This window comes from Larimichthys crocea, chromosome VIII, assembly GCF_000972845.2.
Source record: "Larimichthys crocea isolate SSNF chromosome VIII, L_crocea_2.0, whole genome shotgun sequence".
Classification (NCBI taxonomy): Eukaryota; Metazoa; Chordata; class Actinopteri; family Sciaenidae; genus Larimichthys; species Larimichthys crocea.
Window position 1 is genome coordinate 16,757,517 of NC_040018.1, and position 27,504 is coordinate 16,785,020.

Below are 27,504 nucleotides of genomic sequence, written 5' to 3' on the forward strand. Positions count from 1 at the left end.
AATAATAAAATAAAGAAGTTTGCAAATATAGAGAGTTTGGGAGTCAAAGAGGGGAGACACGGGGGAGAGAGGTTAGAAAGAGGTGGAAATAGAGAGTCGAGCATGTGAAAGACAATAATGGGAGACAGGAAGAGAAAAGAAAGAGGAGGAGGAAGGGCAAAAAGGCAAGAAAGAGACAGAGACACAAAATACCATGAGAGAAAGGGGGAGAGAGGAGGACCTCAGATGACTGATCTGCCTGTTAATTAGAAAAGAGAGCTGAAACACACAGTGATACACACAGGTACACACACATACACACAGAAACACATTCATGGCAATTCATCCCAGAGACCAGCTTCTAATTAACATTAAAGTCTCAGTAGAGAATGAGAGAGGCTCATGGGTTTGAATCCCAGGAGAGTGATCATACCAGATAACACACTACAGCACAGCAACACTATAGGAATTTTTAACCTCTGCCTGCCTACTTGTTTGTGTAGAGTAGCTTTTTTTCCTTTGAGTGTAATAGCTTTTCTTTTCTTCCCTCTCTTGTCCTTTCTTGCACTCTCATTTTCTCTCTCCACATCTAAGCCTCTCTCTAATTACAAATAAAATATCAAAAGACATAAATCACTGTCAAATACACATTACCTTGAATGTGTGGTTTGCAGCTGTCGCTATGTTGTGTCATACTAAAATTTCCCCTTTTGAATTATGATGTTCCTCTAAAATGTGCCCTTCTATAGTTTCAAGGTAAGAAAAACAAGTTGTTCCGCAGTTTAAAAATCTCACAAATATTTTCCGCTTCTGCTTGAAAGAATACGAAATGTAATGCATATTGAGTGTCTGTACTGCTACACAATTCAAATGGAAATTGAAAGCGAACTGTTTCATGCATAATTTTATTCATATTTGTTTCTAGTTTTGTTTAACATATCAGGCGTATTTCAAAGCTCTTGGATCTACAAAACAATTTAAAATAACTTGGCTTCACACAAGACTTTTCGATACCACGTTGTTTGAAATGTCAGATCTACAGGTGAGTCTGGCAGTCTTAAAGTGCTTTAAGCTCTTTCCATTGTTATTCCAAGTATCATTTTAAGCAATTTACTACAAAGAGCTTTTATCTGGTTATGAAACAGTCACCATTTAACACTCTCTATACAGTAAGACTATCAGTGAGAACAGTAGCTTTTTCTATATACTTATATTTGATGCCTGCCACCAGCTCAGACTCGGTCAGATTTCTCGTTAGATGAATAAAACTATGTGGCGGAAACAGTACTTATTTACTGCATTTTGCTAAATACTCAACTATGTTCACCAATCACTCAGTAACTTTGTCTATGTGTGGTTGAGTCGTAATTCAACAATTATCATTTACAGCAATTTCATTTGATTCAGTGGCTGCAAAGAATGTTTATAAAAAGCCATTTAACCCACAGGCAACGCGTGTGTAGAGGTTTCATAAACTGAAACTGCAATTTTGTGCATTTTTTTATGACAGCAACAGTCATACTGTCAATGTTGTCAATAATATTTTAAAGAAGTGCCAATTGGACATATTTTCTACTCATGTTGGTAATAAAGTTCTAAGTCCTAATGGTGGAGTTCCTCATTGACATCAGGTCACTTGAAGCAGGTTAGGCCATCATAGTTGATGAACTTGATGCGTCTACATGATTTTGAACATGACTTTTGCATTATTTGGGTTGTATTCACATGACTAACTGCATTTATTGTAAGGTGCTTTGGATAAATGCTAAATAAATGTGATGCAATATTTATTTAATTATTCTCATTTGTTCATATCAAATTGGTTCATGCAAGCTTAAGGATCTATTTTTCATTTGGAATGTAAACAGGAAAAAGAAATCCATGTGACAAATGTGGGAAAGTTATCATTGGTTCAAGGTCACCTGACTAAAACGACATCATTGCATGAAATATGTATTTTGCAAATAGGCTAACTGTGTAAATAATATCCACACAGCCTTCGATATCTCTCACTATCTCACTCTTTCTCCATCTCTACTGTCTCTTGTTGACAAGAGTGGCCAGTATCATGAAGTCAGACAGGTTCCTGCAGTCACAGAAAGACAGACAGACACAAACAGGCACAACCACACACACACATACACTGTAATATGATGTGACAGGGACCCTATAGTGTGTGTCTCAGCACAGGGACTCCCTGTCTGTCAAACGCACACACAGCTCAAGGCAAGTACTGCTGTAGCTATGAGGTACGTGACAGTGTCCTTTGGACACTTGCTGTTAATGCAAGTGTGTGTTGTGTGCACACACATGTGGGTGTGTGTACTAGCTGTCCCTCTTTTCATTGTGGAGCAATAAACCCAACAGGGTATTGTCAGTAAACATGTGGGTAGTGAGAGCCCCTGAATCATTGCACTGCCACTCACACAGTTATTTATTTAGTCACTCTGCCAGTCAGTCTGAAAGTGGATCGTGATTTTAACACATCAGCAAATGAGAAATTGTAAATCAGTGATATTATTTATTATGTTTCCATGACACCTATACCTTTATAGCCTTTGGACTGGTAAAATAACTCTAACACACATTTTACATTTTCTTTACAAATGGGGATCAGAAGTGCATTAGATTGTGCACATGTACATTTTTGTCATTTTCAGTGGACTCAAGTTTTGCTGATGGTTGCATGAAGCCATTAACTTCAACTTCTTGATTCAATCAAGCCAATCAGAGTTCTTACTTGTGACCATTTTACCAACATGTTACTGTGACGAAATAGTAATAACGCCACGTAGGTCTACTGTTGTCCAAGAAACCATTAAAAATCATAAAAGAGCCATAATGCTGCATATATGTGAACATGAAAGTTTTAGTTTTAGTGCTTCATCGCCTACGGCAGTAGGATCTTTGATGACAGGTATGGCATTATCTTTTGTACCCTGGTAAAATGGGTCTTCTGGGTTTGTAGTTTAACTCCTAGCTCCTTCTAACAGCACCCTGAAGCGTTCTTGAGCGTACAACTAAATCCCAGATAAGCAGGTCAGCACCTTTGCCTCATGGCTTTACCGTCATCACTGTAGGACTGTGTATAACACTGCGTGTGAATGTCACACATTGTGGCTCTTTTCACCATTCTCAGGATAAATATACAGTATAAACACAGTCTGTGGATGTCAACTTTTTAATAAGTGATTTTGAAGATTACAGTAAATATAAATATGTATAAGTCAGCTCTAACACATCTGCATGAACAAGTCATAACAGGTGCCATGGTGCCGTGTGGTTGGCAGTCAGTTACAGTAGCTCTGAACACATTTTTCTGTTCATTCATTTTTTCTACACCAATTTCCCTCTGTTTTGTGGGCAAGCGTGGACTTGGAACTATGGGAATTTTTTTTTTTTTTTTTTGCTTTCTGCTATATGGACTGCTTCTATGAATACATGAGGTGAGCCATTCAAAAAAAAGAAGCTTTCTTGTTTACACTCAAGAAAAGCTGTTAGAACCAGGCAGCACTAGCATACTCTCTGTGGAGAGACCAATGACCCTCGCCGAAGTGAGAAGAAGACAGGGATGCAGAGCTGGATATAACCGCCAGGAGCAGAGAAGGCGGTACAAACCATGCGTGCCATCTGTTATCATGGGGAATGTAGGATCTCTTCCCGATAATATGGAAGAGGTAACGGCGCAAACCAGGCTACAGAGGGAATATCGAGAGTGTAGAATCATGTTTCACACAGAGACATGGGGCGGTTTTTAACTACTGATAGTGAACAGGAGAAAATCAACAGGCATCGTTGGACTTGTATTACAAGGAAATGAACAGGCGTAAAGGGGGGGTCATCACAGACTTTGTCAACTGGTGCGATCTCAACCACCTCCACATCAACGCCAGCAAGATGAAGGAGATGACGAACCAGTTGCAGAGGAAGAGGATTAGCAAAGCTGACATCCATCCATGAATGACTCCTCTCATCCTCTGCATGAGACTGTGGGGGTCTTAAACAGCTCCTTCAGCAACGGACTGCTACTCCCACCATGTAAGAAGGAGCACTAGCACAGCCACCGTCTTTAACACCAGCATGACTCAATATCTTTCTTCATCTTGACTTTTGTCTATGTATTTCTTACTTGTGAGTAATTTCTTATCAACCTTGTACATGCAAGGTACTCCCACAGTGTGGGATCATTAAAGTCGATCTTATCTTATCAGAGGAAATGACAGGTGAAACTTACTCCTGCAGATGGGTCTGTGGTCACTCCAGGCAGCCAGTGTGTCAGTGACTCGTTGACAGGTGATACTTTTAGATCCTTGTAGCACATAGCTGTCATCACAACTGAACTGGACGCTGGCGCCAACTCTAGTTAAAGGAGACACAAGGGTAACAACACTTGTCAAAAATAGTAACAACAGTGACATTGATTCTTGCTCTGATCGCTTCACAATTTCACAGTCAGGTGATATTGAAAAAAAAAAAAACACTTTTATCACTGCTTGTATTTCAAGAGAACTGGAGATAATTGTAGAAATTATGTATGGTGTTGGTCATGATATTAATGATTCAGATGCTTTAGAATCTCCGTGGAAGACAACTGTCACCACACATCACTCAATCAGGATTTATAATTCCTTTCTTTTTGGAAGAGCCTGAAATGTTCTCCACTCATGCCTTTACTTTCCTTTACACTCTCCTCCCGACTTTTCTGCACTTATCTTGTCGTTTTTCTCACTAGCGCTGATCATTCTTGTTTTCTCATTCTCTCCAACACCCCACTGTCTAACACGTGAGAGGGACGTTCAGCCATCTAAGTGGAAGTCTGCATGGTGTCTTGTCTGTAAAGCTTAATGTCTCCTCCCCGCTGGCATACACCACAGTCTACCACCTGGTCAAACATTTGCTATGGAGGGTTCTGGTTTTTCAGTGGCTCCACCCTGTTGTTAAACACTGTAGAGTCGTACAGCCTGGCCAAATCTCTCTGTTAGTGTCTTTGTCACGGAGAGTTGAGTCATTCACTTTACAGCTTCTACTACTTTGGCGATGCTGATGACTCTGAAAATACCTTACATCCAGCCGCTCACTGTGAAATTTACAATTACAGGAGAGAAAACTTTGTTGTTATTGCTATTTCCTTGAAAAGAACTTTCTATCGCAACTGTGTACGTGGTTGTCTGAGAATGGAAGCTGCCATGACACACTAAATTACAGCCATTTTGCACATCTGCACTGCCCAACAGTGAAAACTCTTGGGTTTTCTCCACAGCTCATGTTCTCTCTCCATTTCTCCTGTTTTACTTCATCACACCACAATTCTGCTCCAGCTCCTGCATCTCAGTGCCTAATGATGATTAGACACAAACCTGTAACACATCCATGCCAACATGCATGCACACTTAGACATAAACACTCACAGAGAAACACGCATGGAGGTAATGACCTTTCACTAACTCAGGCAGCTCCACTAATAGTCCTACAAAGTTTGTGCAGTCATAGTTGCTAATGGTAAAGCAGAGCACCAGGAGCTGGGAGCTTAAAGATGATTATCGTTTAACAGTTTTCTGGCCTGAAAATAGTCTCAGATGAAGGTAAAAATGGAATGCCCACTTTGATTCCTTCATAACCACGAGAGAAACATAAGAACGATTTAGATGCCACTGATGCTAAGTGGATGAGTCGTAGGGAGAGGTGATTATTTTATAATTGCTCACTCCTGATTAAATGAAATTATGGCTCCCTTTCTACTGTTAAGATGACAGACACCATGGAGTGAATCATTTAAAAATCTGAGCAACAAAGTCCTTGTTTATTAGCCAAGATCCTTCTTCCAAAACAGTCCTTTCCATTCTCTTTCTACGACCCCGATATGAGTGCGGACCCTTATAAAACCTGGAGTGTGATTAGTAATGTAAATTGTAATAAACTGATGTGTGTCTCTGGACAAAAGTGGTGATAATTTAAAATGACTATAACCAAACACACACAGTCAACAATATGAAATAGGCTCAGCCTATGTTGGCAGAGGAGAAGTGTAGTGTCAAACCTGCAGTTATGGAGCAACCGTTACAGGCCAATCTGCCCCATCTAGGGGCAAATAAAGTAGCATTGATAGCAGCTTAGAGTTGTAGATGTAGACATATCAACTGTAGGGCTGCAACTATATGTTAAAATTATTTTGTATTATCGATTTTAATCTATATCTGAAATGACTGTTCTTTACTAAAGTGATTATGTGATCATTAAAATAGTTTAATAAGAAAATAATAGTGCTTAAATAAAACTGCATTTCTTTTCTTTTTCTTTGTTTATGTGTTATTTTTTTACAGTGTACATTTTATATTTAAATCCGTGAAGGAAAAAGTTCTGTCTATGAACAATATCTATCTAATCTTCTTCTTCTTTTAAAAACATTAAAATAATATATATGCAAATTCTTTAGTAGAATATTTAGATTCAGAATATTATTAGGAAAAGCTGTGAGACACTCTGCACTAATAAGAAATAATGATTTAAGATACAAAGAATAGGTTCATATAGGTACATACAATCAAACAGAGGGAGTGTGTTATGATCTCAGTCCTGAGATCATAAATCAGTTAAAATAAATGTAATCACCTAGACAGGTGTACAACGAAGGCCTTGAAACCACATGCTTGGAAAGGAAAATGTTAAATGAATTTGTAAACTCTTTAACAGAGAACATTGAATGTTTTTAGTCACAAGCTTTAAATATTTAATATTTAATATTTACTTTACTAGGAGAGTGTGAAACAATGCTCTTGTGTTCACTAATTACCTTACAGCTAACAACTGGTGAAAGTGTTCCTCAAAACAACGCACACAAAGAATAAAAGAACACTACACTTTGTTTTCTGTGTGTGTGTGTGTGTGTGTGTGTGTGTGTGTGTGTGTGTGTGTGTGTGTGTGTGTGTGTGTGTGTGTGTGTGTGTGTGCGTGTGTGTCTGTGTGAGACAGCAACATCAACATGTCTCTATCTGTAGGTAGAAACTGTGAATAATTTGCTTTTCTGGTGACACAGGTTGGCAGGTGTAGGACTGGTCTGGCAAGCATTAAACAGATCTCTTCTTTTAAAAGACTGCAAATGTGAATATGTGAGTTTTTCAAGTTTGCTACAAGCCAGTTACATAAGGTGCTTCACATCTAAAAAGCTAGGTGCAACGACAGGTCCCCAACAGACATAAATTATTCATGATGATACATAAACCACAAAACACTTCAGTCTCCGTGAAAACGAAGGGGAACTTCGGTGAGGAGGTTCCATGCTCGTTGGACCTATTTGGGGACTGGCAGGCAGGCACAGTGGCACTAAAGCACGCCCGTGAACTAGAGAGGAGGGAAACAACTAAAACACACTGTGGCTTCTGAAGAAATAACTTCAAATCTCAATCTGTAACCTCAAGATAATCTCGACAAACAGAAACAATCCTATTTCAAACATGAAAGGTCAATCAGATCCAAATTAAGCTCACCAAGTGTTAGCCCCCCGCTGGACCCAGTGTCAATCTTTCATGTGGCACAGTCAAGTACTTTGTAAGGCCAAAGCAAGTGGTGTGGGGAAGCAACTCACCTAGTACACTTGCCTATACTGTGCAAACAAATAGAGTGTGTGTTTTCACAGTGTAACTCTGTGTCTGCAGCAAGGCTCAATATTTTTAACTGTCAATATCCGGGCCCTGTCTCACATGCCATTCAAATAATTTGATGTCTTGTACCAGGCTTGTAAATGTAATCCACTGCAGGAAAAGACCTTTGAGTGAGATCATTTTGGCAGTTTTATTTCTACATGTCTGACACACATACAATCACAATCCCTGAGCTGCTCATAAGATCGACATTATCCAACACACTTGTGAATGTTTTTAATATACTTGATTTGAATAGGTCTGACTGGGAGCAGTTGAGTCTGGAGTAGAGTAAACTTACTGGAAGGCAGAGCCCATCCTCTTGCCATTTTCTGGAACTCCAGGATCTGGACAAACGTCACCAGCAAGACCGCTTTGACTCACTGAAAAAGAGGAAAAAAGTATGCTAAGCATTGTATGTACAAATAATCAGGATATTTTTACACACGTTAGGCACATCTTGTATTTGTTGGAGGCATGCACGGCGGCATGTTATTATGACAGGTAAATCACTACGGGACGACAGCAGCTCAGCCAAAAAATATGGAGGGTGGGTGGACTGGTAGCTGGAGAGGTGCCAGTTCACCCCTGAGCGAGGTACCGAATCCCTAACTGCTCCCATGGCGCCGTTACGTGGCTTCCCATCACTCCACCGTCTATGAGCCCTTTGTGCGTGTGTGTGGTTGTATTTCGGGCCTATATAGGTAAAAACTTCAGTAAAAAAACAAATTTCCCCTTGAGTGATCAATGAACTATCATTTCTATTACTCTTGTTTTCATACCACTTTTTACAGTAAGATAAAAGTGAGAGAGGAAGAAGGTTACTTTTGTTATTGTGACCACAAACATATATTTTTCATTATATGATGACAGTCAAGTGGTTAAGCTCCCCAACTGAGAAATATCCCCAACTATTCACTCACCCTTTGAATTTTAAAATACATCTATTCTCCACTGACTCACATGAAACATTAAAAAATACACAGGCCTCAATATGCCTTTTCTTTTTATATTTATTTTTTTCTAGCTGACAAATATAATAATAATACAAAAGATTTAAGGATGAAAAGATGTTTTCATTAAAAAGCAGCACAGGACACCCTTATTATAATCAGCCTTTGATAATTTATCTGTCTATGGAGATCATCAAACACAAAATAAATAAGTCTCAGCCATCTCTGTGTGTGTTTTGTTTCCTTCCCTAAAGGGGAACACTGAAATAATAATGATTTGTTTTGACATGAATACGGAAACTAAAGAATTCTACCATAATATTACTGAAGACATCATTTTACAGACATTTTGACTCGTCATAGCAGGAAAAGCACAGGTCAAACATTACGCTGGCTGAGTTCCATTATATGTTTCAGTAACTATGAGTCAGCATGTACGATACCAGGTCCCTGGAACTAGCAACTAGCAATTTCACACAAGCAAATTTTACGTCAATGAGTCATGACATTTTGACCTCCTGCCGAATATTGTGTAGGTTTGACTTTTGCCACCAAAACAGCCTTGACCCTTCGAGGCATGAACTCTATTACACCTTTGAAGGTGTGCTGTTGTATGTGGCAGAAAGACATTACCAGCAGAGCCTTTAAGTCCTGTAGGTTATGTAGTGGGGCCTCTATGGATTGGGTTTGTTTGTCCATCACATCACACAGATGCTCAATTGCATTGAGATCTGGGGACTTTGGAGGCCAAGTCAACACCTTGAACTCGTTGTTGTGTTTCATTCGTAAACCATTTTAGGGGGCACATCCTGCTGAAAGAGGCCACTGCTATCAGGGAATACCATTTCTATGAAAGGGCGACATGGTCTGCAACAACTAATATATTTGAAATTAAAATGATTATGAATTTTAAGTGAGCTTCTATTCACTATAATGACACATATTTGTTCTTTGCATAGCAGCATGGAAGGCTATATTGTAGCTAATAGATCTTTTTCACAGCAGCCATTTTGACATGAAATAGTGTTTCCGATAATACTCCAATAAAGGTTCCATTCCATTTATTGCAGCAGCCAAACTCTGCTTCACCTGAATGGGATGGAACCTTAGCAAATAAAGAAGAAAAGAAAAGGGAAAATACATAAGTAAAGATGCCTGAGCTCTCTCTGAACAAAATATATAATCTTGGTAATTTTTAAAAGCACTGGATATTTGCAAAAGCAACACTCTATATGCAGAATTTTTAGTAGAATAGTTAGTTTCAGAGACTATTTCTACAGTACAATATGACTGATGATCAATTTTATAACTAAATTTTGAATTCTTAAGTACTTTATATCATTCAAGTTTTTTTTTTTTTAAGTGCTTTCTATTTACCATAATCAAATCAAATCAAATCAGATTTTATTTGTATAGCCCAAAGTCATCAAGTACATTTGCCTCGGACTGCTTTACAATCTGTACAGGCAGTGACACCCTCTGTCCTTAGACCCTCAGTTCGAGTGAGGAAAAACTAACAGTAATAAAAATATTTTGGTTATAGGCTATATTGTAGCTAAGTGCAAACCTGTCATATCACAATGGGCAAAACAACCACACAGACTGCGGCACTGACGTTAGCTAACAAGTGCTAATGTTACTGCCAGTAACCATAATGTTAACTTGACAAGCTTCACGTCAAGATACATAAAAGCTGTCAGTTGGAAGACATTAAGTTCCTTACGAATCATAACTGTGAACTGATCCTACCGTGTGAACTTTAGAGCTCGTGAGCTCTAATTGAATCTGTCAGATGCCACAGAGACATTTCACAGATTGCTCTAAACCAATGGTTCTTAAACTGGGGGGTGAGACCTCCTTGTTGGGGGACATGGATGTCCAGGAGAAAGTATGGTATATGCAGGAAAAAGAAACAAAAGAGTTTGCTGATGTTAATGTTTATTTATTCATGGTTAATTTGATTGGGACAAAACCCCTGTACATAGATCACTGCACTAAGTAAATGAGAAGAGAAATCAGCAGTGGTGGAAAAGTACTTTTACTCAGTACAGTATTGAAGAAGCTGTACTTCTTTCTTTTCCATGCTATGCTTCCATATGCTTAAATAGAGTTCACACAGTAAAATGCTTCAAATGTTTCCCTTTCGAAAATAATTGAAGATTCAAAATAAACTTTATCTACATGGTAACAAAATTCTGTAAAGGAAACAGTCAAATTCTGACAGTAACATACCGTGTCCCATTAAAACAGTGCTATGCTGCAGAAGACAAATATCATGGGCAATATTTGCAGTTTGCCATAAAATATTGCAATATACTGTGAATAGCACTGCATTCTGGGAATGATGCCCTCCAAATACAGAGCACTACTATATTTCTAGAGGAGACATGCTGCATCTATAGAACAAACAGATTTCCAATGATTCATTTCAGATGCTCAGTTACATACCTACAGACTTTACTCAGACAAACACTTATCAGAGCCTAAATAGGCTAAAGACATGTTGTAATACCAATGTAAGCCTGTCAGCTGACCTTCTAAATAATCTTCGCCAATTTAATAAATACAGCATGTCACTTATCCGAAGGATTACCATTTTTCCATCTAATCAAAATGTATTGTCTGGCCACCAGCATGGCAAAGGAAAAAAATACTATACAAGTATATTGTTATTTAAAACGAGATTTTATGTCACCACACCATGTAAAGCAAGGGAGGCTTATGGTTTAGGATTTAGTTAGGAAAGCATATGGAATATTTAAAAACTCAACTTTAGACAATCCCAAAACATGTGGATTAGAGCGGCTTGGGTATGATTACATACATGGGGTCTTCAATGGTTGTAAACTGTGATAGTAATACTTTTGATTGAGTCAAATTGTTGTTGTTTTTTAACTGCATTGCAATATGTTTCATACGTATCAAAGATAAATATATATCCTCCCATCTATACCCAGATCCTCCTTGCCTTTATGTAACTTCCCTACTATAAAATAACAAGCTTTAAATCAGTTTGATGCTACACTGCTTGTCTCTGTCACATCATCTGTTCTTGCATCAACTTTGGACTCCTGGTACGATCTCCTGCAAGAGCTGTGTTACGCTTTACTGCAGTAAGTCTGACACCACCAGCTATTTCACTGATATTGTAGAAACTGGATCATATCTTACTGAGAAATGGTTTTCTGATTTCCCCTCTGATGTCCTCCAGCTGCTCGGCCTCAACTCTCTCTGATCCACAGAGTTTCCTAGTAGACAGCAAACTGCTCCAAAGTATAGTTGCTGTTAGCCAATGTTACCTCAGTTTGTTAGCCGTGCTATCTGGACTGCGAACTTAGAGCTCCCAGGGAAGTGTTAGTGTTTACACTGGTACCACAGGTGTTTTGGAAAAATAAAAGGCTGGAAGATCTAGCTGCCATGTTGTGTGTTGTTGCACTTTCTTGACGATTAGCTGTGTAAGCCAGGACTTGTCATTTCTTTTCTCGTTAATAAAGAGCATATGTCTGCTGAATTATGTAAAGTCAATGACTGAGTGTAGGAGTCTTGTCTGGGGGCTGTGAATCATGTATTCCCAAATCATAAACTGAAAAACATTTGATCTGTCTGCCAATATTTGCTTACTATCAACTATAATTTTAACCGTGACTGTCATTACTATAACTCAGCTGCCTTGCTGCATTCTTATGCATGGCTCTTATCTAGCCATGTTGTGACTGGAGAGTAAACTTTTGGTAGAAATTCTTCCATTATTTTGTTAGCTACTGCTAATTGTAGAAATAACTTTTAGATATTAGTTGTGTCTATTCTTTTTTTTTTTCATTTATACTGTACTGAACTGCAGCTTAAAATCTCACTTCAATTGTATTGTCTGTGCCTTACAATTACCACAGATCACAGAGGCTGATGTTAAAAGCACCAAGCAGTATTAGCTGAGCCATCAGGAGTTCTTGACTCCTCAGCTAATACTGCTTGGTGTGTATTCAGTGAATTGACACGCTGTATATTGAATATCAAATGAGCTTTTCACATTATCTGTATTCTAGCAAAGCATGAATGTTCTAGTAGAGATATTTACACGAGTCCAGGTGCTTTCTGAATTTACTCAAATTTCACAGAGCTGTTGGACACTGGATGATTGGCCTTGAGAGCTGTGTCATTTCTGCGGACATCCAACCAACATTTGTGCTTCTCTTCTTCTGTTCAGTGTACTTACAGCTTTACAGAACCATGAAAAGGCTACACTTGAATCCATTCAAGTTTGTGTTGTCCAATAGTTTTTCTCTCTTATCACTTGTTAGTATTCCAGTGCAGTGAAATATCAGGGCCCTCGTCATCTGTCTTGAATACCAAATATCTTACACACCACTGTTCAAATTTGTGTGAGTTTTTGAAGGGATGATATATTTTACCAATGTGCTATGAAATGTATCATTTTTAATTATTTGTCTGATGGAGGCACTCCAATTTTGCCTAAAGTATCACTTAAGTCTGACTAGATTTTTTATCATTTAGATTAAAAACAAGAAGAAAGAAAATCACCATAAATCTTTTTCATACTTTTTAACTTCAAGTCGAAGTTTTTCTTCTTGCTTGAAGATTATATTTGTAGAATTTGTGTTCTTTCCAATTCCACTGACAAATTGTACATTTTGTATTGCAAATTCAGTGATACTGACTAAACAAGATACATCAGTCAAGTTTAGAATTGAGTTTTAAGAGTTGATTGTACCCTTTGTATTGCTGCATTTTAGTGAACTAAATCACTCAACTCAACTGTAGAAATACAGTATTTTCATTTGAGGATAAAGCTCATATTCTACTGTAGAATACTGTAAGACATGTAATGGCAATATGGCGTTTTGATGGTAGTAGCTCTTATGTAGCCAGTAGTTAACTGAAATTCTACGGTAAGAATTGATTTTTTTTAAATGTTGTGTAATATTTAGAAGCAAAATTACATGAAGATTCAATAAAACCTTCAGGGAGAAACTGTTGTGATGAAAATGGAAACAAGCAGAGATTTAAAAAAGAGAACTGTCCTCAGTTCACACATTGCAGAATCTCATTGGCGCCTGTTTTTCTCATCTATCTGCATGATCCGTTCCATTCCTAAAAAAGCACAAAAGAAAAACACATGACAATTTTTGTCTAGCTCATATATGGGATTTTTCGCTCCGACTGGGAGCATCTGCTGCATGCCTAAACGTAATGTAAATGTAAATGAGACCAGACAACATGACAGAAACCAGTTTAGACCAGCTCTGTTGTAATAGAACTCTGTGGATGAATAATGGTTTGCAAAAAAAAAATAATAATAAAGGGAAAAGAAGGAGAGAATAAATAAAACAGAAATGAGGAGAATACTGGAAATAGACTACAATAGCCCAGAGAAAAAAAGACGAGAATATGCTTGCCAGTTATAAAATATAACATGGAGAGCAATATCTGACCTCTTAACCTCTCTCTTTTGCTTTCTGCCTATCTTTTCTTGTACCTCTCTCACTCGCTTCTCTTCCTGTCTTTCTCATCTGCCTCTGCTACCACTCACTCCTTCTCTCTACTTTTGTATTCTCAACTTGCGCTCCCCGCTTTTCCTCTCACACACACATTAGATGCAGTTTACAAAGGGATGCCGAAGTTTTGTGCATCCTAGCATAAAAGATGGATGAATGATTTGCTGCGTTTGTGTGATTGTGTTATGTGTGTGCTGAGGAATGATGAGTGTATAGATGCTGTGTATGCGTGTTTGTGTGAGATATGACGCAAACAGAACAGGCTGTCTTGTTGCTCTGCTTTGTTTTTGATGTTCTGTCCAAAAATCAGCACACAAAGACACTCAAAAACACACTTTCTGTGTTGCATTCTCTCATCCCTTTCTCTCTCACTCATGTTCAAATGGCTTTCATTGGCATCAAATACAAAGGTTCATATTGCAGAAACAAATCCAGCTCATGCAAACAACATGAGATTTTGTTATAGGAAAAAGAAAGCTGCCAAATATCACTGCTGGGCTGATGTCAAAAATCCTCAAGCTGACTTAATCCCATATTTGCACTTAAAAGACCATTCAACATTTAAACACAAGCTTATGATGCATAATGTCATTTCCATATCATCAAAGTGTCTTCAGCAAACCTTTCATCTCTACAAGTAAACTTTTTAGAAATTCGTAAAACGTGGTTCATTTCTTCGCCAGTGCCCTTGTATGTTGACTTGACATCACGCGCCCACACCTATATTCAACTCACTAAACGACTCAGTTTTTCCTACTATTTGTACTTCACATTAACCCCTAAGAGTAAGTAAAATCTCTGTTAACTGTGGAATTTACTGTTACATGTCATATCCAAAAAGGACAGGCCATTAAGTAAAAGTATTCAACATGGCAATAAGCAACACAAGACTATGCAGCTGCTGCAGCGGTAAAGTGCAAGTACATTTACTTTCAGTTAGACCTTAAGACACTCTGGGGTTTTTTTTCCTTTTAGGGAATTGCTGACAATAATCCATAAATATGTAGCTAATAACAAAAGACTGACATGAGAATTTTTTTTCTGAATAATTAGTAGTTTTACTTATTTGAAGTACATTTCACTGCTGATACTTTATACTTGATAACATTTTGTATGCAGGGTGAGCAGAGTAATTTTATATATTGCAACTACTACTTAAAAGTACGTAAAGATCTGAGTATTTCTACCATTGGCCCACTACTATCACCATCCAACAAGGCATGCATGTCATCATGTGCGATTTTTAGATCTTTAGATTGTTTTTAATTGTTTTGTTTATTTGTTTGTTCATGTTGTTATTGCTGCTGACACTGAAAGTTTTTTTTTTTTTTTCAAATTGTGGTGAAATAATGTTAGAAATCATTCTGTTGCTAAGAGTGGATTTAATTGACAAACTAAACTACTATTGTTTCCATTGTTTAGTCTGCTGCATAGAGCTGTAGTGTTTAGTGTCAACACTTACAGTAGCAGGTTAGGTGGTAGTAGCAACACTTTTACATTACAGGAAACCACCTCATCCAAAGTGTTTAATTCAGCATTTAATTAGAGTTGTAAAATACAGGGTAAAGCTTCTGAAACAAGGTCATATTGAAAATGTGCATGGCTGTACACAAAGTTGTCTTTTCTTCTGTTAGTTTTGTTTTCTTTGTTGTAAGAAAGCTGTTGTTGAGAAAGAGTTACAAACCACTGGCTCGGGCAATTGGGAGAAAAATGGTAAACTGCTGGCTTAGAGGGCAACGTAAAGACGGATAAACACAAAGACATTTGCATTGAGAATGCTAAACCGTGTAGCACAAAAGTTTAGTTATTACAGCAGCTGAAAGTTGAGCCATTACAAAAAGGAAATGTGGTCAAAGAGTGAGTGAGAGACTGTGCAAGGAGAAACGGAGAGGCAGACAGAGAGTGTGTTTGTTTGTGTGCGTCTGTGTGTGTTTGTAATCAGCTGACATGTGTTTCAGGTAAGAGCTTTTGAGGTGCTCTTCAGATGCCTGCCGGATGGGGAGAGAAATGTGTGAAGTACAGTTTGTTGATATGCTCTCTTCTGCTGCTCTTCTCACTGCCTCTTATCCACTCTGCCCTCTCTCTCTCTCTCTCTCTCTCTCTGTCACACACCTTTTCATGCTCACAGGTCAGCCATGCCAAGAGCTTCGAGTCTACAGCCGTATTCCCGGCATCGTTTTGTTGAACCCAAAAGATTCTCCACATTAATACATTAATATGTAACCATGCAGAGTCATATGACGAAAAATACACTACTTTGAGTTTTTTTGTTTTTTTTTTCCAAAACCATTTAGCTATGGGTTAGGGTTAGGGGTTTCAAATGGACACGTAACTTTCAGCACCACCTTGCCTGACAATCCCGAAGAAAACACTGAATATAAATCACACTCTCGCAGTGATGATTCATTACAGTTCTAGGTCATTGTCTAGGGAGTAAAACTCCTTAATCACAATCTTTCAGTCTCTCTATAATTATGACACATACTCAGCAGTAAGCTAATGTTACCGCTGAGAGAGGGTAACTGCAAGATAGGCTCCTCTCATTGGAACAATTTTACATTGTTCTTGTTGTGTACCAGTCTTAGTTACATACGTCTTTTAATTGACTTCTCTTTTGTCTGTCTGTCTGTCTGTCTGTCTGTCTGTCTGTCTGTCTGTCTGTAGGTAGGATTCAAATCAGTTCAGTGTGAGAATTATTCACAAACAGATTGCTCTCAAATCGATTTAAACTCATTCTCATGTGTGTCAGTCTATTAGACTGTGCTTTAATATAGGCTAGAGGCTGTTACAGACAAGTCTTTTAGATTATGATTCATAAGCGCTCCATTCTCTAGACAGGTAAAACTCATTATCATCAGTCTCTTGTTCTTTGTAATGATTATATATTGCATAAAGACTGCACATGCTCTGCCATACAGCTATAATATTACCACTGGGGGTCATACAGTGTAAAGAAGTGTTGTTCAAAGACTGGTTTGGGACCAAAAGTGAACCTTGGCTTTACATTTTTTAAATGTTTTAATGATCCTGGTTCCCAGCCTGATGTAACCTAACTGTACTATGTTGGGGTAACCTCACTGAGCCTTCAGCCCAGTGTGGAAAACCTGCATTTACTCACTTTTGGTCCCTGTGATAAAAATGCTTTAATGAGCATTGGTCCCATGGTGAGAAGCTAAATTTCTCATTTAGGTCTATAGCCGCAAAAGCTTAAGAGATCCCTGGACTACACAGTTAACAGTCATCATCGTCATTGTTTAGCTTCACATTGCGATAGCAGATAACAAAGCTTGTTCTCTACACTGCAGCAAATCATTTACAAGTGGAATAGTGGAGAGTTTTCAAGCAGATATGCAATAACTACTGGTGCTTAATGTGATTTTACTTGAACATCATGAGAAAATCCACACAGAGCAAAAGTGTATTTGAGGCCAAAGGGTTAATTGCAGGAGAGCTCAACTAGTTGCAGAATTAGTTTAGTTTTGTTTATTTAGCATGCTAAATAAACAAAACTAAACTAATTGCAGGCAGGCAGAACATTACATTTCTAAGGCTTTATTGCAAATCATTTAAACATTTTCATGTTAGCCAGAGAGAAACCTCCATAGAGTCCCATGGTAAGACAACAGCTTTACAAAATGATGATTTTGATAGCCTGGCCATTCTTGTAACAAGCAAATACAACAGCTTTGGACTCTTGTACTGACTTCAGGCAATTCTCTTAGGTGAAAACAACTTTACATAGAAGTGTGTTTGCGTGTATCTGTGTGTGCTTGTTGTGTAAGCGAGAGTAAAAAGTGAACAAACGTGTGAAAGAGAGTGAGCTGAACTCCTAACCGAGTTTCACATCATTGATAAATATAACAAACTGATTTGCCCGGGGAATTCCTCGCATTCGCACACACAGAGCATACAGGTTTTAATTCTAATTGCTGCAACACATGAAAAAGCACATAAGATTTATTTTAATTTTTTTTTATTATTCCCATATTAACCAATACACATACACATAGCAAACACCACACCAACGTTAATTGCACCAGCACATGCTTGACTGAGCATGTAAATCAGCAGAATTATTGATGAGGCTTTTATTATGAAGCAAAATGCTAAGGATTGGATGAAGTATGGGCTCAGGCTGCTGATAATTAACATGACCTCAATACTGTTTTAGAGACGTCCCCAAGAAATATGACTACCACCCCAGACTGTACAGACATTTATCATTAAATTAATTGTTTTACTGCCATGTGGTCAATATAATGTTTAAGTTTATTTGGATTCCTATTAGCTGCCAATGAGGGGAAAACTATTTTTCCAATAATTCTATTTTAAGGTCCACATAAACACACTGTATGCCTCTGCCTCCCATTTCAATCAACACATTGAATAATTTATATACAGTTTTGAGCTTCAGTTGTTCGCAGCCTGAATGGAGGATTCACCTTTAAAAGTAATGATCACCTTATACCAATAGTAGATTAAAGATCAGGTATGAAGTTATCACAAATAAACTTGCTACATGCGCAAATGCTTAAACCAATGCACTGAAGAGCTTTTTTTTGATGGCCTGAATTCCAAAATAAACCATAGAAACTGACACCTACTATGTACAATAGTTGCCAACATTGAAACAATCTGATAGTCTATTAGTCATGAATCATCTTGAGACTTTCTCTGACAAAGCTTTTACTTTTATAAAAAAATTTTCATTCAGCAGTTTTTTTAGATAACCATGAAATATGCTGGTTTGATGGTTCATATCCACACACAGCATTTTATCTTGTGTTTGCCTTTGGGGAAGACCTATGGCCGAAACACATCAGCAATGATTACTACTCCTATTAAAATATATTCATAATATGAGAAGCTCCAGGGATGAGGATCGTGTTGATGGTGTACCACCTCTTTTTTTTTTTTTTCTTTTACTTTTGAACTGACTTTTTATGTTTGAGATCTTAGGTACCATTCTGCATATCCCATTGTAGCTGAAAACAAAGTTCAGTTTTATTTCAAAGTGAAGATTTCCAACATATTACACTGTAGGTTAATTATAAAAGGGCTTTTGTTATTTAACACTGTAAAACTACCCTCCTGTCTCCTTTCTATCACTAGAAATCTAAAGATGTGTATGCCTTAAATTAACCTTTTTAATCTGCAATTATTTTACAATGAGTATATTTTAACTTACAGTATTTAAAGTCACACACCTGTTCTAGATCAAAGATGAAACAAATTAAATGACAAAACGCATGGCTTGTAACTACACTTCAGAACGACACACAAAAGGATTCTCTGATCTGACACCTGCAGGAAGATATCTGACTTGTTTGTGCCTACCAAAAGATGACTGCTGCAGAGATAAAAACAACTTCCAGATCTTATGCAGCTGTGGTTATTAGTTAGGTTTAAGCATAAACATTGCTTTGTTAGGGAAAGGTCTTTGTTTGTGTTAAATTAATGTCTTGGTGGGGTGTCCTGATAGCTGAATGCTTATTGGAAATTTCTCCCTAAAAATGCCAACATAAAAAGTTAACAAAAAACATCCTCAATAACAAAAAGTGCTCAAGGCCAGACTAAAGCTGACCAAGCGATAGTCCATTCGCCCTGTATGTTCTTTAATTACTTTAGGTCAGGCATGTCTCCACAGAACACAGAGATGGGGCGGCCTAAAGCTGTAAAAAAAAAAAGAAAAGAAAGAAAACCAAAACAAACAAACAAAACAAATATATTAGGCAATGCGATGTAAATGTGACAAGCTGTAAGATTTATTCCCATTGGTCAATGGCGGCGTCTCACATAAACATTCAGGGCTTAACCCAAACCTAGAGATTTTTGTTTTTCCCCTTTAGGACATGCCTAAAAATCTGTATATCAGACTCAGGGGAAATGACACAAAGTTATTTTAAAAACTTCCACAACCTTTTTCTGGTTAGAGCACCAGCCCCTCAGAATGTCTGTGCACGCCCCCAGTGGTGGGTCAGGTAAATAAATAAATAAATTGTTGTCATGGTTAAAAGAAACTCATATTGACCGTCGGAAGGAAACAGGAGGCGAACAGATATTTTGTTGACCCATCCAACCTTCCTAATCTCCTCCCTCTGTGGACATTGCTGCTCTATAACACTGATACATTATTTCCTCCTTTGCCCCCAATGGACAATACAGCAGCTTCTAGAGGGTTTTGTTTGTTGATTGTAAACTTGTTGTTCTTTGGGGGGCATTTGCTGAAACAAACAATGCTGTTTTGGGAGTACAGTTTCTGTGGCTGAACATGTCAATCCTGTTTATCACTTTAGGACTTTATATATAGATGTTACTTGGTTGGGTAGTCGGCTAATGGCATTTTCATTGTTCCAGCAACAATGGGAAACTACTACTCTGCTGTGCTGTAGATGGTTGAGAATTTTAATCAGTGTGTGTAGTGCTTTGCATTCAGAACTCTTTCATGACTTACACCATGTCACAAATGCTGTGGTGAAAGGCACGACGACAGCCATTAATTCCCATTGAGGTGACATGTGGGACATTAAAATTCATGTGCAGCGTGTGCTCTGTGTGATATATGAAAATTAGTAATTAGTAAAGAGCAGATCACCTGAAAAGGGGAGAGGAGAGAAGAAAACACTCCAGCAAGACAGAAACTAAAGGACACTGACTGCACTTTCTTTTTTTTCTTTTTTTTACTTACTCTATATACTCCCTCATTGACGTTCATTACAGGATTACATCTTCTCTACTGCCTTGCTGTACAATATGTCTCAGACGTAGGATGTCAAAAATGTACGCACTAATGACTTCACCTGATGCAGACTGCACTGTCTCTGGATTCTTGGCCGTACCTCCAGAGGGAATAAATAAGATGGCCGTGGGCACATTTCCAGTTTTAGCAATGAAAAGTCTGAGCACAAAACCTCCACTTAGCTTTTGGAAATTTAGAAAGTTAAAAAAGATAGATAGATAGATAGATAGATAGATAGATAGATAGATAGATAGATAGATAGATAGATAGATAGATAGATAGATAGATAGATAGATAGATAGATGGATGGATGTGTGTATGTGATATGTGCTCAGGTTAGGCCTAGTCCCCATCCACGACCATCTCTTTAGTTTTGACCACATTCAAGACAAGGTGGTTGCTCCCGCACCACGCCTCAAAGTGATCAGCCAGATCCCTGTACTTAGTCTCCTCTCCATTACTGGTACACCCCACCATTGTAGAGTCTGCAGGCAACAGGGAAGGTGATAGTACAGTCCCCTGTGGTGCTCCTGTGTTGCTAACCACTCGATCAGACACACATCCCTTCAGCCTCACAAACTATGGTCTGTTCGTCAGGTAGTCAGTAACCCAGTAAATTGTCGAGGTGTCTACCTACATCACCTGGAGCTTCTCTCTCAGCAGTATAGGCTGAATTGTATTAAAAGCACCTGAGAAATCAAAGAACATGATCCTCACAGTGCTGCCAGCTTTATTCAGGTGAGAGAGAGAGCTCGAAGGAGGTGGTAGATGATTGCATCCTCAACATGAACCATGGGGCGGTAGGCAAACTGCGGATCTATGGAGGTGATCACCCGAGGTCTGACATGGGCCAAGACTTTCATAACGTGGGATGTCAAGGCAACTGGTCTATAGTCATTGAGCACAGATGGATGAGACTTTTTGGGTACCAGAATAAAGCAGGATGTCTTCCACAGCACTTGAACCTACTCCTGCATCAGGCTATGGTTGAATATGTGCTGTAGAACCCTGCATAGCTAGTCCATGCAGGCCTGTACCATCCGGACCTGCGGCTTTATTCAGGCGTGGTTCCTCCAGTTGTCTCTTCACCTGGCTGCTGGAAACAGCCAGACAGGTGGGGGAGGTGACGGGAGGCTCAGAGATCCTGGATGTGTGAGGAAGTGTTGATGGGGAAATGTTGAGGTCCATTGTGAGGGTTGGGAGATATGGGCGGTCGTTAGTCCAAATCACAGAGGTGTGGGAGAGAAGCAGCTGTGGGGGCAAAGAGGATATGTGGTCTGTGTGGGTTAGGGAGGGGTGAACTGAGGCGTCTGTAGGTCCAGTGAATCTGTTAAAAAACACATTCAGATTATTGGCCCTGTCCAAGCCAATGTCCAGCTTGTCCAGGCTTCTCTCGGCCTTGAATCTTGTGATGGTCCTCATTCCAGGACACACATCACTCACGTTGTTTTCCTGGACACTCCTCAGTAGCTCCCAGTCCCTGTCCCTGAAGGCTCTCTTCTCCCTGTTCAGCAGCTCCTCCAGGTCACTGGTGATTCAGGGCCTGTTGTTCGGACTGTTGACACAGAAGTTGATGTACTCTGTGATGCAGTCTCCATGGGGTCCACACAGTACATCACAATCTGTGGCCTCAAAACAACCCTGCAGGGACTCTTCTGTTTTCTGTGTCAACCTCCTTCCCTGGTGGTCACAGGCTGCTTCTGAACAATAGTTCTGTATGTGGAGGTGAGAAGGATCAGGTTGTGGTCTGATCTGCTATGGGGAGGGGGAACAGTGGAGCAGTGTGCGTCGTTAACATTTGCAGTTTTATTGTCTCTGGTGGGGCAGGTAACAAACTGGTGAAAAGCTACAAGTGAAGGAGACAGTTGATGACATCACACTGGCCCTGCATCGCATGGTGTCTCTTCTTCAGCTCGTTGGAGATCTGTGGTCTCTTTGTGGGCAGCAGCGCTGGATTGGAGAGCACTATCAGCTTGTGGTGAAGGTAAACAATGGTTCAGCTCCGGTCGGCATGGTTACCCAGCACAACAGAAATTGAAAGTGCCAGCAGAAAAATCCATTTCAACTTTTAAGTTATACCGGCTGGCTGAATTATTAAAATATAGAAAAGGCATCACAGAACAAAAGATAAAGGACAAAAACACGAAACATTCACGGGAGCTGCTGCAACAGGCTGCCACTAGTGTGCCGCCATCTTGGGTCAAAATATAATAAAAAGCTGAAATAGACAATACAAAGACTTGTTGAGTCACTATGCTGCATTGAGTTTATTATGGACTAAAGTCTGTCATATTTGTTAAAGGTAAAATAAACCATCATAACAGACACAAAATAGAGGCCTTTGGTACAAACACAATGTTTGTACAGAATGCTGACACAATGACACGAATACCAAACAGCAAAACACATTTTGAGCACAAATGATGGCCACTAGATTGACCTTCTTAACACTTTTTTTTTTCAGTATCAACAAAAAGTATATTTTATATGCTCAATGGTGCAATATTATGCACATTTTTGAGTGAAGCAACAAGACTTCAGGTGACACAAACTGACATTCACATTTTTAAATGGTAATAGCACTTTCCATATTTGTTGTTTTCTTTTGTTTTATCTTCCACAAAGCAGTTGTAAAAGGATTTTTTTATTTGCATAATTGGTTGGTTTGTAATGAAGTGAATCAGAATAAAATAGTCACTTTGACTTTTTCTGTAGGATAAAAGATACATATCTGAATATTTGCTTATATAAATCAACTATTTTGCTTATGTAAACACAAATAACTTTTATTGATAGAACTGGTTTCATATTGACCTCTGAACCTTTGAAAGAAAGAAGAGGGCAATCCCTGTGAAAAATAGATACAGTCAGTGACCTTGCACCATCAGAGATGAATGCAGGCGATAGGTTGTTGTGTAGACATAGTATGTCTGTGTGTTTGTGTGGATGTGCACATGTGTATGTGTGTGTCAGCAAACTGGTTTCAACTTGACATACAGTTACGCTTTCCAAAAGCACACACACACAGCAGATAGTAGTTTACTTACAGACAGCGTTTTTGTGACTGGAGTCTTTACTGGGCATCATCTTCACCCCTCTGGACTTCAACTCTATTGCTTTTTTCACTACAGGACAAAAAAAGGGGAAGAAAGTTATTAATTTAATTATAAATGATGCTTTATTAAACTTAAATTACAGGAGATCTATTAAGTGGTTATTATTTTCAGGGTAGCAACACAGTACACATCAACACATCAACTGTGTGTGCAATCCAGTAAGTGCTTCACACACACACACCCTAACCCCTCTTATAACAAATCTACAGCAAATGCAACAGTGGCAGAAACTGAAAATTACAACAAGGGAAAAGGAAAATATATTAAAAGTCACAGAAAAGTAGAGACAAAAGAGGGGGAAAGCGGAGAGAGGAAAGCAGTGAAGCAACATTAAAATGTATTCCTTCTATTTTATCCTAAGTAGCAGAGAATAACAGAAAAATATGCTACTAAGAAACAGACTTGGCATAAAAATTACATATCTCTGTTTCCCTTTTGCTCTCAAACACACAAACAAACACACACACAAACATCACTTACAGAAGAGACAGACAGAAATGAAACAACGGAAGTACCAATGGAAACAGTGAGAGACTGATAACTCAGGAAGAAAGAGACAGAATAAAGTGAATAGAAAAAGAGATGGACAGACAGTACATGGTGATCCAAGACATGTCTCTCTTCCTGCACGTCTGCAAGAGAAGTCTTGGATCACTGTGTTTTGTGTTGGAAGCAGCCAATTAAATCTGAGCTGCCACGTGGAAACTAATATGCACTTTAATATGCTAATTAAGTCATGCAGCCAGTCAATTAGATGACAGGAAAGGTCCATCAAGTTCAGTCAGGTGGTTTCAGACCAGTTTCCCGTCCCCAATGCAAAAAGAAATGACCGTGTATTTCCGATCCTATCTTGGGTTTTCATCTATGTATTACTTTGTACAGTGAATGCATCTAAAAGAAACCTGAATGTAAAATAGACCCTCAACTCTGACACATCTGCAAATACACACACACAAATATGTGACCACATTAATACTTCATACAAATACTTGTGCATACACAATGTGTGTAAAAGGGAAGCAGAGAACAGATAAGTAATGAGATTGCAAGAGTGTGTTATACCTTGGTATTGAGCGCTGAATCCTTTTCTCCGATGGTTGCTGTCTGAGGTGAAATGTATCCGAAGCCAGTTTTTACTTGATATCACTGGTGAGGGCAGCGTTGTACCAGTCAGCCTGGAAGTAAACAAATAAGAAATTATATTATATATATTAAAAAAAGCAGTAGCAGAACACTACTAAAGAGACAAAACATAATACCTACTGATAATCACCTTTCATGTTTATCTGGAATCCATCAGTCTCTCTACATTAAAGTATACTTTCACTTACTTTTAGTTTCTTAGTGTAATTATACTATACTATAGAGAATGTAGCAGAGAAAAACAAGATAGAAAAGAGAATATATGATGACAGCAGAGGCCCTCTCTAGTGGATAAACTGTATGTTCTCTCTACGTTTCTGTATGGTCCACAGTGTTGGTAAATATCACGCTGACAGAGAGATTATATCCAGAGATGCACCCTGTTTGTCATGACTTTCTGTGGCAGTACATGCGCTCGGTTCATGGATGTGTTCGCAGGCAATGATCTTTATACATTTCAATTTCAGGTAGGGAAGACAAAAGGCAGTTGTTGGAGGAAAGTGCTTCAAAATTGCTGCCATGTAAATTACGAATTGCAGCATTATAGGCTGCAGCACAACCAACCACTGTTGGGAAATTACTTGTCACAAATAATCATAAATATGGCATACCATACAACAGAGGACAGAGAAATGTGAACAACTCCAGGGCATACATTGCTTCATCTGAGCAAATTTGTTCCACTGGTTTGGAAAATGCGGATGTAGGAATTGAATGAGTGATATTATCCCTTCCCATCATGATAACCACTGACCAGAAGAAGCGTACTGCAACTGTATTGGGTACACCATGACTCACATGTCTGTTTAACTGAAGAAATATTCAGCAAATATACCCAACGACAAAAAAAGAGCAGCTCTGATCAACCAAAAAACAAGAGAAAGCCATATTGTCAAGTTGTCTAAATTATGATATAATGGTTTGGAATCTGTGTTTCTGGGCTAAGTGTAAAAACCAGGTGTGTATTACACTTATTTGTGACAAAAACAAATGAAAAAAAGGAGAAGAGAAATAGTAAAGCGGAAGAGGTGAGTGGAGATAGTGAATTAGTAGAAAGTCAGCAACGTTCACATCTTCAAAAAGCATTATAAAACATCACCACTGTGACAAAGAGTAGGTTGCCTATGGTAAGGCTTACATCACCTTTAGCTGCTCTCGCATTTCGTTACCAATAGCAACGAAGGCAATTATTATAAAAAAAACATTTTAAAAAAAAAAGCGAGGGAAATGGTGCACTAAGACAAAAAAGGAAATGATGTAAGAGACTGCCTGGAAGCCAATGTTCTACCATCCTCCCTGGAGCAACAAGAGCCACTGTAACTGCCCTTTAATAATGCCGCAGGTGTATTGAGTAGATAGAGAGACAGTGAGGGAGGAAGGAACAAAGATAAGTAAAAGGGCAGAAACAAAATATGAGAAGTGTTAAAAAAAAAAAGAAAAGAAAGAAATTAAGAGCGCTTGTTAGAGGACCTTACTGAGTTATCATTATTGGAGACAAGGTTTTGTATCTGTGAAAGAGACAGCTTGAGAAAATCAGAGAAAGTGAATATGAAGTATGTCAGTTTAGACAAAAACACTGCCAATGTGTCTGGCTGAAGGCATTCTATCTATCTATATAGTATACACAGTGAATAGACTAGAGTAGAGTTTTTACATTAGTCAGTGTGATTAAATAGGCATGCATGTGTGCGACATAATGATGTGTGGGATATGAGCTTTAAAACCAAAGAAAAAATACTGTGAATTTTCAAAAAAAAAGTAACATTTAAATAAAATAGCAGATGGTGTATAGTTTGTTATGTACTGTAGTAAATACTGCTGGCAGTGATTTCGGACACTGCCAGTGTTATGTACCTGACCTATGACCTCCATGCACAGGTGCACAAGCAGAATTGTTCTACTTCCCTGTAGATGCTAATAAAGTATGATATTATATTTGTCTTAGTCTATTCCAAATTATTTCTTCTTCTTTTAAAAGAAAAATCAGTGCACTCTTAGCCCAGTTACATACATAAGTGTGTGATTTTATCCCAGTTATACTTGGTAAGCCTGGTAAAAGAAAATGTTCTTAGACAAACTGTCTGCTGGTATAAAAAAGATTTATACGATGAAACAGCTTACTGTTATATAACCACAGAATCCTGGACTTTGCTGTTTTGTCTCAGACTGAAGTCAGTCTACATTTGAATCAAATATGGGAGGAAAACGGAATTTATTACAATGAAGAAGTTAAAGTGAATGAAAGAACAATTCAAAAAGTTAATGATTTTCCATATTAAAGTCAAAATATGAGCAGACTGACAACAACAATTGGAGAATCAATATTCTATTCTATTCAATATTTGATTCTAAAGTACTAGAATCATATCTGATGTATAAATGACAATGATTTCAGCTTCGAGTGAAGCTCACAATCAACAATAT

General features: G+C 38.4%; 1 protein-coding gene across 1 annotated transcript in view; it reads right to left on the reverse strand.

Moving 5' to 3' along the window:
* LOC104927904 (CUB and sushi domain-containing protein 1) overlaps nt 1-27,504 on the reverse strand; it is a 294,884-nt gene that overhangs the window by 158,786 nt on the left and 108,594 nt on the right. Inside the window, exons 6-9 of the mRNA XM_027281351.1 lie at nt 25,000-25,112; nt 23,869-23,946; nt 7,918-7,999; nt 4,214-4,338 (exon numbers count right to left, since the gene is read on the reverse strand). Coding sequence (XP_027137152.1) covers nt 4,214-4,338; nt 7,918-7,999; nt 23,869-23,946; nt 25,000-25,112 — 398 coding nt within the window. The remainder of the gene's footprint in view (nt 1-4,213; nt 4,339-7,917; nt 8,000-23,868; nt 23,947-24,999; nt 25,113-27,504) is intronic.